The sequence below is a fragment of the Oikopleura dioica genome, chromosome PAR, assembly GCF_907165135.1.
Source record: "Oikopleura dioica chromosome PAR, OKI2018_I68_1.0, whole genome shotgun sequence".
Classification (NCBI taxonomy): domain Eukaryota; kingdom Metazoa; phylum Chordata; class Appendicularia; order Copelata; family Oikopleuridae; genus Oikopleura; species Oikopleura dioica.
The window spans coordinates 13,685,024-13,697,718 of record NC_137293.1 but is presented as its reverse complement, the minus strand read 5'-3'; the positions used below and the strand labels follow the sequence as shown (position 1 = coordinate 13,697,718).

Sequence of the window (12,695 nt, the reverse complement as noted above, 5' to 3'; positions counted from 1 at the left end):
GCAGTTTACTTATTTTTGAGTCTTTTATACATGTATCTTTTTAATAAATAGTTTTTCAGTGAGGTTTGATCAGTATTCGCCGTATTCGACGTGGGAGGAGAGTTCAAACTTGGGCACGAAAACTTCTACTGGGCGTCCATCGAGACGACTTTCAAAGATAAATTTGCCCCACATGTGTCCTTTGCCAGTGGAAATGTCCAAAGTGGAAGTATACTAAATTCAAGTCAATTGAAATATCAGAAAAAAAAAGATAAATTTGGCAATTTCTCACCTTGAAAGGCTGCGTTTCGTTGAATAAAATCGGATGTTTTCCAACAACTCCTCTCCCAGCAACTCTTTTCAAGCTCCCCTCCTTACTGTCTCCGTCCTCACTTTCATTGTCTTCATAAATATACCACAGCCGTTCGATGAGCTCGAGCGGCTCGTTTGTCAGGTTTTCAATTGTGATGTGATACTGCCAGTAGTGTCTGGACTTGATGAAGTCGTTCCGTGAAAATTTTTCGCCGGAGATTCGTCGATCGCGGATGAATCCTTGGCCGAGGTAGACTGGAATAACGGAAACGCGAACGTTGTTGGTTACTTTTACGTACTTCTTCAGTTTGATATTTCTGAGATAAATGATGAATCAAAGATGGATAGATAAATGATACCTTTTGTCAGTGAGCGAAAGAAGATTCGATGTAGGAACTAATTTTGGGTTATTTGGTGCAGTCGGCCATGGATTCTCTGATTTTTTGAAGTAAAAGTCCGCCACTTGATTTTGAAAAGTGACGTTCGTGTCCCCAGCGGGAATGATGTCTTTGTGTGAAATTATGTCGATGTTCATGGTGTATGTGACCTCGCCGTCATTGAGAAAGTAGTCGAGATAGTCGATTTGGCTTTTTGAGTCTGCTAGTGTGTCGCGCTCATCGCAGAGCACCATGTAACTCGTCTCGTAGGAGCTGCCGTTTTCATTTTCTCCTTTCATGGGACTCTCAAATTATCAATCGTTGAAATTTCTTTCGAACTCGAAATTGAACCCTTTCCTATAACTTCAGTCTCCTGCGAAAGCAGCACTAGTCCTCTGTATTCATAATTTTTGGCGATGAAAAATTGGCCGGGCTGAAATTTGCCAGCTGGAAGAGGAGGAGAAATGGATCCTACTGGAGTGAACACGAGTTTCTCTTGATAGGACGTCCTAAGGATGTTTCTTAACGCATTCGACCTGCGGAGCATGCGATTTCTATCTTCAAAAGAAGGGCAATTATATTCTGAGGTATTTTTTATAGAAATATGTTACAAAAATGAAGGGCAGAAGAAAATAGAGGGAAAAGATCAATGAATTACTTGAGAGTTTTTAGCAGTGAAAGTCTAGAATTCATTCTGGAAACAGTTCAGTTTTCTTTGAATGTTCCGTCGGGATTGAGTCGAGGAATAACCGGCAAATAGGTGTTTTGCCACTTCGAGTCTGTCTAAATTGTAAATTGAGCTAGTTTTCATTTCCGAAAATAATCGTTTTCAAACCTTGATAAAGTGCGTCCCGTCAGTATATTTATGATTTTGAGAGTTAAGTCGTTGCTGAGAATTTTGGCGTTGAAGTTGCTCTTTTTTCTCGCGAGCTAACTTGTCCTGCATCGCTTTTCGCGGATCGTTCGGCGCCATCTCTAAAAACACTTCTTTTGAGCTTCTTTTGCAATAATATTTTGTGGCAGTGTAAAAATTGTGGTGATGTGAGTAAGTGAACTTTGAAGTATAAGTGATTAAAGTTAATTTGAGTATTTTCTACCATTCTTCGTTAAAATCGAAGCCAGTCAAGATTCCCTGTCCATTCAAATTGCTTCTTGACATGAGGTAGTCATTTGAGTGCATCGTTTCCTGGGCAATCGATCGATATCGCTCTCGGTTATGCATGAAAGTCTCTGCCGTGAGAAAATCAGGCAGTTCTTGGTCGTTCTGTGCAAGGACCTTGCAGAGACGTTCGGCCATGATTGAGTCGTTGGACGGGTCATAGAACGAAATGGATTTTCCGTTGTGGCCAATTCTGCCAGTTCGTCCAATCCGATTGATGTAGTCAAGGATTTTCTCCGGCAAATCGACATTGATGACTGTCTGGACATTCGGAATGTGAATGCCCCGCCCAATCAGATCCGTCGCAACGAGAATGTTGACTTCTCCTTCTTTGAATCTTCTCAGAGCAGTTTCTCTATCTTGCTGGTGTCGATCTCCGTGAATGCTTTCTACAGCTCCAAAGACGCCACAATTCCGCAGCTGAAACGAATACGTCATACACAGTCTTCTCTGATTCGTGAAGATGATCGTCTTTCCTTCTTTCACATCTGGTCGTTGCAAAACTTCCTTGAGTGTTTTCAACTTCGAATGCGAGTAGCATCGAATGATTTCTTGCCGAATATTTCGATTCGCATGGTTCAGCTCGCCAACTTGGCAATAATAAGACCTGTCAGAGAGCTGATCTTTCGCCAAAAGCTGGACATCCGGAGTCATTGTTGCAGAAGTCATGATTGTGCGGCGATAATTCTTGTCCGGGAGATCTTCGTGCTGGAGAAACTGATTGAGGCATTCTTCGAAGCCTTCCATCAGTTGCTTATCCGCTTTTAAATAAGTTTAAAATAAATTTCAAGTGCGTATGTTTAACGACCTTTTATGCCAAAATAAAATTGTAAGAATTTTTAAAACTCTGCCTTCATCAATCACCAAATATTTCACTTGCTCGAGGGACAGGATTTCCCTATTGACAAAGTCCACAAGCCGTCCCAAAGTAGCAATAATAATTTGGCATCCCTTCTCAATCTCATCCGCCTGGTCATCAATGCTTGCCCCTCCGTAGGTGATCTTGATCCTGTCGAACAATTCTGTATAAACTGTGAATCTTTTTGCATGGTCGTAGATTTGAATTGCCAGCTCTCGAGTCGGTGCGATGACGATCACGTGGGGGTATTGAGGAACTGCTTTCTTTGGAGGCAGGGAGGATTGGTAAAGAAGGTTTCGGATGATGGGAATAAGGAAAACTGCCGTCTTTCCCTGGCCCGTTTCGGATATTGCCAGACAGTCTAATTGAAAGAAATTTTTATAAGAGAGGTTGGAATTTCGTTATTTTACCAAAGTTGTGTCTGATAATATTGCAAGAGCATCTTTGAATAGGTGTTGGAACCTCCATCTTCAGCTTCCTAGACAACATAAAGAGAAATTCTGGGTTTGTATCCTTACCTCAAGTTATTTCTCAGATTCTCGGGCAAATCCAAATCATCCCAACTAACCAGTAACGGTGGCATTTCTTCGTTTTCCACTCCATCGCCAGGCGTAATCGACATTTCCATGTTCATATAATTCTCGAAGTTGTTCCCAATTTCATTCTCTTGGCATCTATATTCTTCTTCCGACAGCTTCGGCGGAATATAGCCGATCTTTTGAGTAGTTTGCTGGAAATTTCGTCGCGGGCGGCTATTTTGGAACGAGCTTTTCTCTCTTTTCTGGAAGTTATTTCGTTGGAATCCTGATTTGGCTGTGAGGGCAACTGATGATGGACATATTGAGCTCGCTTGGCCAACAGTCTGAATAAAAATATTGCGTATTTTAATTGAAAAGGCATTATGTTCGTATTCTGAATTTATTTGAATATTTGACAAATAATTACCAAGCAATCGAAGAAATTAGACCCCGCAGTTGATAAGTCATCTTGGACATCGTCTGGTAGCAAATCGTAGTCGTCAGAGTCAGACATCTTGTCGAATCGAAGATTTTCTCTGTAGCGAATCGAGGATTTATCTCTCGCGGCAATTCAGACCGTGGCGCGCACTTGGCGCCAATCACAAATCGGACGCTGGAAAGCTCCGAAATTCGCGATTTTCCAGTCTAACTTAGACTCTACAAGAACTCAAGCTTTTTCTACATTTTCAAAGCTTATACTTTAAATGATTATTAATGGCTGATTATTAAAACTGAATATATTCACCAATAAATCTTAGATTTCATTCTAAGAACAATTTCTGACTGACCAGAATCAATTTCTATTGTAATGCGTTTGAACAAAAGTCCTATGTTTTAGCACAGGGAAATGTTCAAACGATTTTTGAATTGGTCACTCACGAATGTGAATCGCGGTAATAATACAATAATAAATTATTATTATACAAGTTGTAAGACTTGCTACTGTGTTTATTCGCTCTCTTTGGGAAGAGTAACAGTGATGAGTACAGTTTTAGCGAAAAGGTCAAACTCTATCATTTGAGGGCCACCAGATTCACCTTTCGGACCGCTTGTATCCATGCGAATACGGTAATTTGTTGGGTTCTTTCCTTCGCGGCGAATTTCGCCGATTTCGTGGATTTTTGCCTCGAACTGGGGGGTATTGCGATCTTGGAAAAATGAATAATTAAGTTTACTTTGGATGCATTTACGATTACCTCTTCTATCGAGGATGAGTCTATGCAAGTCAAGCCAGTCACTTTTTTCTCGCTCAAAAATGAGTTTCCATTGAGGAGAGAAAATTTCAGTTCGTCGACCGGCTCGGTGAAAGTTGAACTTTTTAATGTTTTTTTTTCTGAGTAAAAACTGTTTAATAATTTAATTTAAATAACTCGTAAGTAAAACAATCCTTAGAAGTCGGTGAAAAGCCTTCATTCATCCTCTTCAGTTGCTTTTCATTCATCTTCAAAACATCTTCGGATAAGCCCTGCTGGTGTCCAAGAGCGACGGGGAATCGAGGAAGATTCTGCAGCAGTCGGATCTGCTTGTCAAAGCTTCTTGGTCTAAGTGGTCTGGTATCTTGGGAAGGGTGCTTTTCTCCACCACTTCCCAGCATAGGCGTAGAAGACCGGACACTTCTTGCATCTCCCGTTCTTGCGAGAGCTACCAATTTTTCTTCTTTTTCGTTTTCATCATCTCTGGCTAATTTTTGCTTTAGAAGAAATATCTCTTCCTCCATTTTATTGATTCGTTCGTCATGATCAGCCAGTTCGACATGAATTGTCCGAGTTAGTTGAAAAAGGGTTGTGAGCAAAATCCCCATTTTCGAGGTTTACGAATGCTGACTGAAACTGACAGACTTTTCGGGAGTGGAAAAAGCGGTTTTCCCTTTTTTCAAAATCTGGAAAGATAAAACGCCTCAATATTCTTCGAGAATCCAGAAATGTTCCTCATCATTTATTTTCCGAATTTATCAAAAAAAGCTGACAGTGATCTTTACAGTCTCCGTAAAAAGGTCGAATTCGATCATCTGACCGTCGCATTCTTCTTGTGGTTCACTATTCACCGTACGAATGTCATAAGTTGCACCTCCTTTGCCGACTTCACGGATAACCGCGCGAAAAGGAGGAGTGTTCCCATCTTAGAAATAATTTATTTTTACTTTTCATCAGTCTTATAGGATTACCAATTTTCTTCATTATGAGCATATGCTTGAGCCTTCCTCTTTTTTCACGGTCAAATTGAAGTTTCCATCCTGAGTAGATAAGCTCAACTTTACGATCGTAGTCGAACTTGTTGATGTTTTTCAATTTATTGACGAATAGAATGAATAAATAGAAAACTGTCCTTGAAGTTCGCTGACTTATTCTCCTGAGGAGAAAGTAGGATATTCAAACGCACCAACTGTTCTTTCAAATCCTCAATGTAAGTGTCCTCTTCTTCGTCATTATCGGGGTCGGGCATTTCACTGAAAAAAGACTGAAGCAAATTAGACGCGAATGATATCATTTTTTCAGTCCGTTCCTGAAAGAAAATTCATCGAGTTCGTCGACAGGGCTGATCGTGCTCACACGATAACCTGATGTTCCCGAGCGCCCTAAACACTTCATTGGTTTACTGGTCAACTAAGGATCTTTAACAGTTTTACTTTAATTTTCTACCTTGATTACCGCTTGATCGGAAGGAAAAATTGGAGGGTGATCTTTCCGATTGACGAGTACTTGTGTAATGTCGTTGAGGACCTGTCGGATCGAAGTCAAATCCCTGACGATTGAAATATTCGCCTAGCTGTTGGCCGAAACCAAAGGCACCACGAAGAAGTCCTCCCAGATCTTGGTGACCGTCTGGTTGGCTACCTGAGCTGCGGTGTGAACTCCCCGCGCGGTGAATTCTTTCCATAATTTCCAATCTTATCTGTAGCTCTCTGATTATTTCTCTATCTCGAGCTGATTCCCGCCTTATTGCAAGAATTTCTTCCTTGATTTTCTCAAGTTGTTGATTTTTCTCAGCAAGTTCCGCTTCAAGCCTTCCATTTTGTCGAAAAAGGCTTGTGAGCAAAATACCCATTTTCGATTCTGAAAAATCGAAATGAGCTTTGTTTTGTGGATGGTTTTGTTTTCCCTTTTTCAAAATCTTGAAACATTTTGGTGCTTTTCAAGAATTGACGTTCCCAATTCGCACTCATTAGAAATCCTTCAAATGAGTCCAACAACCATGGCTGTGTCCACTTTTTCTCCCAACAATTCACGATGTTCTGTTGACAGTATAGCATGAATTCCGGATAATGATCAAGTTAAGTAGTCAACGAAGCACCTCAACAACAAACTAAAGCAATTTTAATGTTTAAGATAACTAATAGTGCGTTTCAAGTATCAATTTATGATATGTACTGCTATCGTTTGTAATTATTTTCATTAGGTTTTTTATGCTTTTTGAAGTTGTACAAGTAGTGTATAATAACTGATTGATTACCTAATAAAAAAAAGACTTCAGATCGGTTTATAAAATACAAGCTACAGTGGGGTCTTTTAACACCCCCTTGTAACAAGACAACCGCTTCAAGATCAACAGCTGGAAAACCTTCATAATTCGCATTTTTTTTCTCGAAAGCCTTCGTTATTGTTTTTTTCGGCATTTCTCCTGAAAAAGGCATGGCCAAATCGCTAGCCATGACTGTATGACATAAGCTGGTCCATTCCATATGTGTTCTTTTCTGCTGAAGCACACTCGAGTGCGGAAATCTGTGTAATCCCTTTGTATACACTTTCTCAGATCGCTGACTTTGCAGAGCGAGTGGACTAATTCCACCGCTCGCCTCTACATTTGATAATGCCGTTTTCGTCCGTACTACCGGCTGTGGATTTTAACACCAATTTTGGCGTAACTTGTTGATTTTGTAAAATTCGATCTGAGTCGGGGCTCCTTGGGTTCACACGTTTGGAATGGGCCTGTTCGCGTTTTAAATTTGTTACGGATCTCAGACAGCTGGATCCGCCCGACATGGCTCGTGTCCTTCCAGGCTTCTGTTTCAGAGAGCCACTTTGCAAAGGCGAGCCCAGATTATCGATATTACTACAATTACTTTAGAGCTTTCCTGTCGCTATCAAAAATTCATATACCACAGGGAGAAATTGTTTTCCCTCGTTTTCAAAAGCGGAAGTTTTGATGGCCCCATGCGTTTTGAAATCGTGTTCGTCATTGAAATCAAGGATGAAACCATTTTCTCTCGGGAAACTCAATAACTGATATTGAGCTACAGTTCTGTGTTTTTGGATACGTTTTATGCTAATAGTTATATTCTGCTCTGTTATGATAACATACTGTTATCCTTATTTCAATACGTGATAGACCTGATTAAAGTGATAAGGTTTGAAAATCTATTGATAAATTTTAAATAGAGAAAGTCTATCTATATTTTTTGTCTAAAATAATTGACGGCATGTTCATATTTGGATGATTTATTCACAAATTGTGCAGCTCGAATGTGTAATCAAAATCCTTAGGAATCAGTTTGTTTCGGAACAAAAATAATGTCAAAGTAATTGGTGAAGTAAACGAGGTCAGCGAATGTACAGTTTGAGTATTTAAGATTGTCACATGCGATCGAGTCACTGAGTACAGTAGTTGCTTCAATATAAAAAGTTGACCTCGCTGCAACCTCAGTTGACATTCAACTCTTCTTCCTCGTCATCTGACGAGGTCGTCATCTCTGCGAGGGACCAGATTTTCGGCCTGGGGAGAGTCGAGCTTGGGGGAGAAACGGGAATGCTCGCGCTAATGGCGGATACTCGGATGGGCGCGGGCTCGGAGACTGTTGGTGAGTCGGCTCTATCTGGTGATGTTTCCGAACTGTGGTCCGACTGGTGAGAACTGTATCCGGATTCGATATGATCTTCGGACACGCGTTTTACTGCATTGGTTTCCTCGTCTGAATGGAAAGTTAGTCAAACCTCAAAGCGCAAGAATGTATCTAGGATTATAAAACTTTTGAATTTATCATCGCACACGGTATGTGACGACGACTTACCGAGCACTGAAGAACTCTTATTTGGGGAAGAAGAAGAATCATCATCTTCGAAGCCGGATGTTGGAGACCATTTATTCTCCTTCTTGAGTCGTCTGCGCGCATTAGCAAACCAGGTTGAAACCTGTGTGAGGGTCATTCCTAAAAATGAATATTAAAGTCGCGTCATAAAGGTAAGTCACTCATATATTTTTTTTACAAAATGTTACGATACGTACCGGAAATGAGCGCGAGGTAAACTTTTTCTCCTTTTGTAGGATACGGGTTCTTCTGGTGCTCCTTGAGCCAGTTTTTAAGCGGAGCAGTAGATTCTCGTGTGGCGTTTTTGCGGGCACCAGCTCCGTGAAGAAGCTGAGAGTAGCCGTACTGAGCGGCGAGCATCGGATCAATCATTTGCGGAAGCTGTGGGAGTCGTGGAAGTTGCGATGTCTGAAGATAAACGAGTAAAGAACCTGTTTTGATCAACAATGAATGACTTACCAATTGAGCTCGGGCGATGAGAGCAGGGTCAAGCGCCTGGGTTCCAAGACGAAACGGATTTTGAAGAAGCTGCTGCTGTTGCTGGAGCAATCGCTGGTCGAGACCGCCGAGCAAAGACGATGCAAGGCCGAGGCTTTGAGGATTCATGATCTCTTTTTTGGGACTTGGGTCAATTGAAAGGGATCTCTGGAGTGTTGAGTTTTGTGAGAATAACGTTTTCTGTGGTTTTAGCTTGTCTAATGACTGATTTAGTAATGTTCGATGCGTTTTCTCGCTCAGTCCAGTCGGGAGAGCGCGAGGGCGCAGCAGTGCGGTGCGCCACGCGCGTTCGGTGGCGTCAGAGTGCTAAAATCTGGCCTGGCGTGGGGGCTGAAATTTTCAAAATGCGGCGATAATTGCATGCTAATTAGACAGTAATATCGTTAAATTCCTATCAAGTTCAACAGAATCACTTCTCATTTCATACTTGCCCAAAGTTGACATTGCCATGTTGAAGAAGCATGGATAAAATGGGTTTGTTCGAGTTCAAGATAATTCGGATTAATTCTATTGGAAACTAAAAAATCATAAAAAATTGTATGAAAAACAGTCAAATTTTGACTAACTTTAAAAATAGTTCAAACTCGGAAAAACTAAACGATAAAATAGCTTCGGTTAGCGATAGACAATAAATCTAGTAATATACTATCAAAATCATAGTTTTCACATACCATGGCCACAGATTAGTTGCGTCAGATGCAATGGGAACGAGAAAAGGTCGGTTAAAACGCATCATGATAGTGTAGAAAGATATTAAAAGTTATTAACTGATTAACTGAGCAAATTCGAATGAATTCTTAAGGACGAGAAAATGACGGTTGGTCTCACACTGATAACTGCTGCAGTTGGAAAGTCTAGCTTTATATTCGGAGAAGAAAGGGTATTTTTAGACTTAATTCAGTGTATTCACATAGATGGAACACATTGACGCAGATCTCTACTGGTATCAGCTAAGTTTTGAAAATTGAAATCGCTCTACCATAAAATTTGCTGATAGTTTTGAAAACTTCAAAATGTATCTGTTGAATATGTTCAAACTGATCATTGTTTTATTCCTTCGTAAAATCTTGATATCAAAGAAACACTCGAGAATATTGTATCGAAGGATTTCTTCTCTCATACTTTAGACAAGCGTAATATAATCAAATATGAGTTTTATATTTGAGATAAAAGCTTCTTGTTAAAAACAAGACGATAATTTAAAAACTTTATTGGCAGTCACTTATTAAAAATAGATTCGAAAGTTACGCGCAGCATGAGACCGACGGTTGCTCCACTTTCGTTGTCAATATTGTGAAAGGAAGTTGTGATGGAGATCGGTTACCATTTCCGATTGTGGGCAATTCATCACCACTTTCAGCAGATACGAATAATATTTGTTTGGCCGGTCAAATAGCAAATCATCCGGAGCTCCCTTTTCTTCCGGTTCTTTCCACACAACGAGGAATATTTGTTTGGATCTTTATCGACGATTTGAGAGCACTTTCGAGAGTTGCACCAGTAGTTACCAGTGGTACAAAACAGGACCATCGCAGGGCGGATTAGCGCATGAGCCGGAAAATTCACAAATTTGATAGTTTTGGAAAAAAAATGCAAAAGATGGCATTTGGATAAAACACACGGTCAAGATTATGCCCGGATTTATGCCAAATTGCCCTGGCTAGACGCCTAAGCTTCAATCTGCAAAACCAAGTTCTAGTGCCAATTTTTCATTCGCAAGATTCTTCCTGTTTTATGACAATTTGTATTCTTCTCGAGGAATCATTGTTGAATTAACTTTTAGCTTATCCTGAAATCATTAACATAATAATAGCACTATTCACACGAGCTCAATCACATGTAGCGATCGTAAAAAGTAATCATTTTCCCTTCCAGAGTGAAGCAATTCAATCAGCAGCTAAACGCTTTACAAGTTGAATTTCGTTGGTTTTTATTACGCAATCGGGTGTTCCCACAACTATTGACTTCCTTGTTGTGGTCGCAGCTCGTGGTCGAACGTGTGAGGATAAAAATCAGGAGTAGAAAATTAAAATTCCTCTCACATAATTCAATTAGTAGACTTCGGTAGTGTTCGCCACCTCGATAGGGGCGAAAAGACTGAAACCGAAACAATCCCATTCGCCCCGCTTTGCACAAGCGCGAACAGAGTTTCCAGCTCTTTTAGAAATTACATCACAAGAAAGACTTTCTTTTTATATTTATTTACAATAACAGTGATAAAGCAGGTGAACGATTTGTTGCACTAGAACGGTAGATTGCTCGATGCTGGCCAAACTAGTGTGGTGTTGATTTTATCTGTCCGCGAACTCCCAATTGGCAAGTGGGAAGAAGCAGGAGGATGCTCCTCAAGCACCTGTGAAATTATGGCAACTGGAAATTCGTAATCGGATGCAGTCGCCTATCTTGATCAGATTCCACTTTCTCGTTAGAAGCACCTTGTACACAGTTTTCCTTCGAGACTTTCGCGAGAAACGGGAAGCCACTCTTACCCTCTTTTGGAATGCGTTCAATAGCTCGACATAAATTGCTGTCTAAAGTTTCGTGGGGATCTAAATGAGTAAACTAGGAAGCAGCTTGACATTTTTATGCATTTTCGCTTTGCTCAAAGGACTGTCCATTTAGTACTTGGCCATAAAAAAGCCAATTACGAGTGTAAAGCCTCGCTAAATCGCCGCACCAATGTCACCACCACGAAAAAAGGTCGAATTAGAGGTCAAAATGTCGGAACCGGATTTAGCCGTTAAATAATTAAAACTAAAAAGTACAAAAAGAGTGACTCGAAATACCAGTAGAGCTCGGCAATTAGCCGCCGGAAAATTCAAAATGGAGCAACTTGAAACAATTTCCATCTGTGGCTCGCGCCGCCCGCCTAATTGCAATTTAAATTTTCGGCCAATTTTTCCGATTTCACATACATCTGGGCACAGTTTGATTCTTCTAGTGCTCTGTCATCGTCAAAATGTCGCCCGTTTCAATTCTTATCCAGGGTGACGGTTTTTCTTCGCACCTACAGTCCTTTGATCCGGCGACTGGCGAATAATTCTAGATGGAGGGCGATTCTCAATTGCCGATTGAAAATGAAGGAGAATATCGCTTGATTATCGTAAGTAAATTTCAACATAAATGAATTTTACAAAAAGTAGACAAGGATAATTGCTTGGGAGATATCTATTCAACATGGACTTTCTTTTGAATATGCGTCAATTCATAAAATGATTAAAAATTGTATCCGATAATATCGAAATTCATATATTTCCAAATATTAATCTAACAATCGCTTCAAACTCAAATTGAAAACGCTCTCGTAGAACATGATTTTTACTGGTAAAATTGCTTCAACTCGTTCTGTTAAGGCCCCTGCTAATGAGCTCTTAAAAATCTTTGTGACCTAATCGCCGTTGGCCCAAGATCCAAATGTCTCAATGTCGAACAAATGTTTCGGCATCACCCAGCCCATGTCGAACATTGAAATTTTCTCTCCCCGAGATCGAGACAAGTGCCGCAATTCGGCCTCTAAACAATACCTGCGGGTTCATGCTTAAATCTCGACAAGTCTTTCGCCTTCAACAAGGCCCCTGGAGATCCCACGAGAAGGGAGACTCGATTAGAATTGTAGAATTGCAGCGCGTAAATTTGGATTTTGCGCGAATTTCCGTGGTTAGAAAGCGGAAGCGAAACCCTAACATAAAATTGGATGGATTAGGACGAAGCACGAGATTCAGATGGAAAATTTTTATCCCGGCAAAGATAGATAGTCCGTGCTAAAACGACTTAGCATGCTAGGAAGGAATTATGAGGATCACATCATGCTGTTTTATTTACGAAAGTCAAGCTGAGCGCAAGTGTTCGGAAGTCAGATTTTCCAGGAGAAAACCGCCAGTTGCGTGAACAATTGTGTGGAAAAAAGGAATGTTCTGGGGAAAAAGCCCTCGTCAGATCATACTAGAACGGGTTTATATGTTATAAATTA

General features: G+C 40.5%; 4 protein-coding genes and 1 long non-coding RNA gene across 5 annotated transcripts in view; 1 reads left to right on the top strand and 4 right to left on the bottom strand.

Annotated features, from left to right (window-relative positions):
• LOC145702536 (uncharacterized) overlaps positions 1-12,695 on the top strand; it is a 69,748-nt gene that overhangs the window by 28,788 nt on the left and 28,265 nt on the right. The gene's annotated exons all lie outside the window — the stretch shown is intronic.
• On the bottom strand, positions 4-988 carry LOC145705001 (polymerase delta-interacting protein 2-like). Its single transcript, XM_081782454.1, has 3 exons — positions 651-988; positions 272-608; positions 4-213 (listed from the first exon to the last, which is right to left on the bottom strand). The coding sequence occupies exons 1-3, from the start codon at positions 965-967 to the stop codon at positions 70-72; spliced, it is 798 nt and encodes a 265-aa protein (XP_081638580.1). The 5' UTR covers positions 968-988; the 3' UTR covers positions 4-69.
• LOC145704999 (uncharacterized) lies at positions 1,257-1,646 on the bottom strand. Its single transcript, XR_014134538.1, has 2 exons — positions 1,504-1,646; positions 1,257-1,451 (listed from the first exon to the last, which is right to left on the bottom strand). It is a non-coding gene; the product is annotated as an uncharacterized LOC145704999 (long non-coding RNA).
• LOC145704995 (putative ATP-dependent RNA helicase DDX4) lies at positions 1,674-3,812 on the bottom strand. The gene is made up of 5 exons (XM_081782450.1): positions 3,632-3,812; positions 3,205-3,548; positions 3,097-3,164; positions 2,679-3,047; positions 1,674-2,588 (listed from the first exon to the last, which is right to left on the bottom strand). The coding sequence occupies exons 1-5, from the start codon at positions 3,716-3,718 to the stop codon at positions 1,762-1,764; spliced, it is 1,695 nt and encodes a 564-aa protein (XP_081638576.1). The 5' UTR covers positions 3,719-3,812; the 3' UTR covers positions 1,674-1,761.
• Positions 7,625-8,925, bottom strand: LOC145703236 (uncharacterized). The gene is made up of 4 exons (XM_081780572.1): positions 8,687-8,925; positions 8,425-8,635; positions 8,210-8,347; positions 7,625-8,110 (listed from the first exon to the last, which is right to left on the bottom strand). Exons 1-4 carry the CDS (start codon positions 8,831-8,833, stop codon positions 7,842-7,844), a joined length of 765 nt encoding a protein of 254 aa, XP_081636698.1. The 5' UTR covers positions 8,834-8,925; the 3' UTR covers positions 7,625-7,841.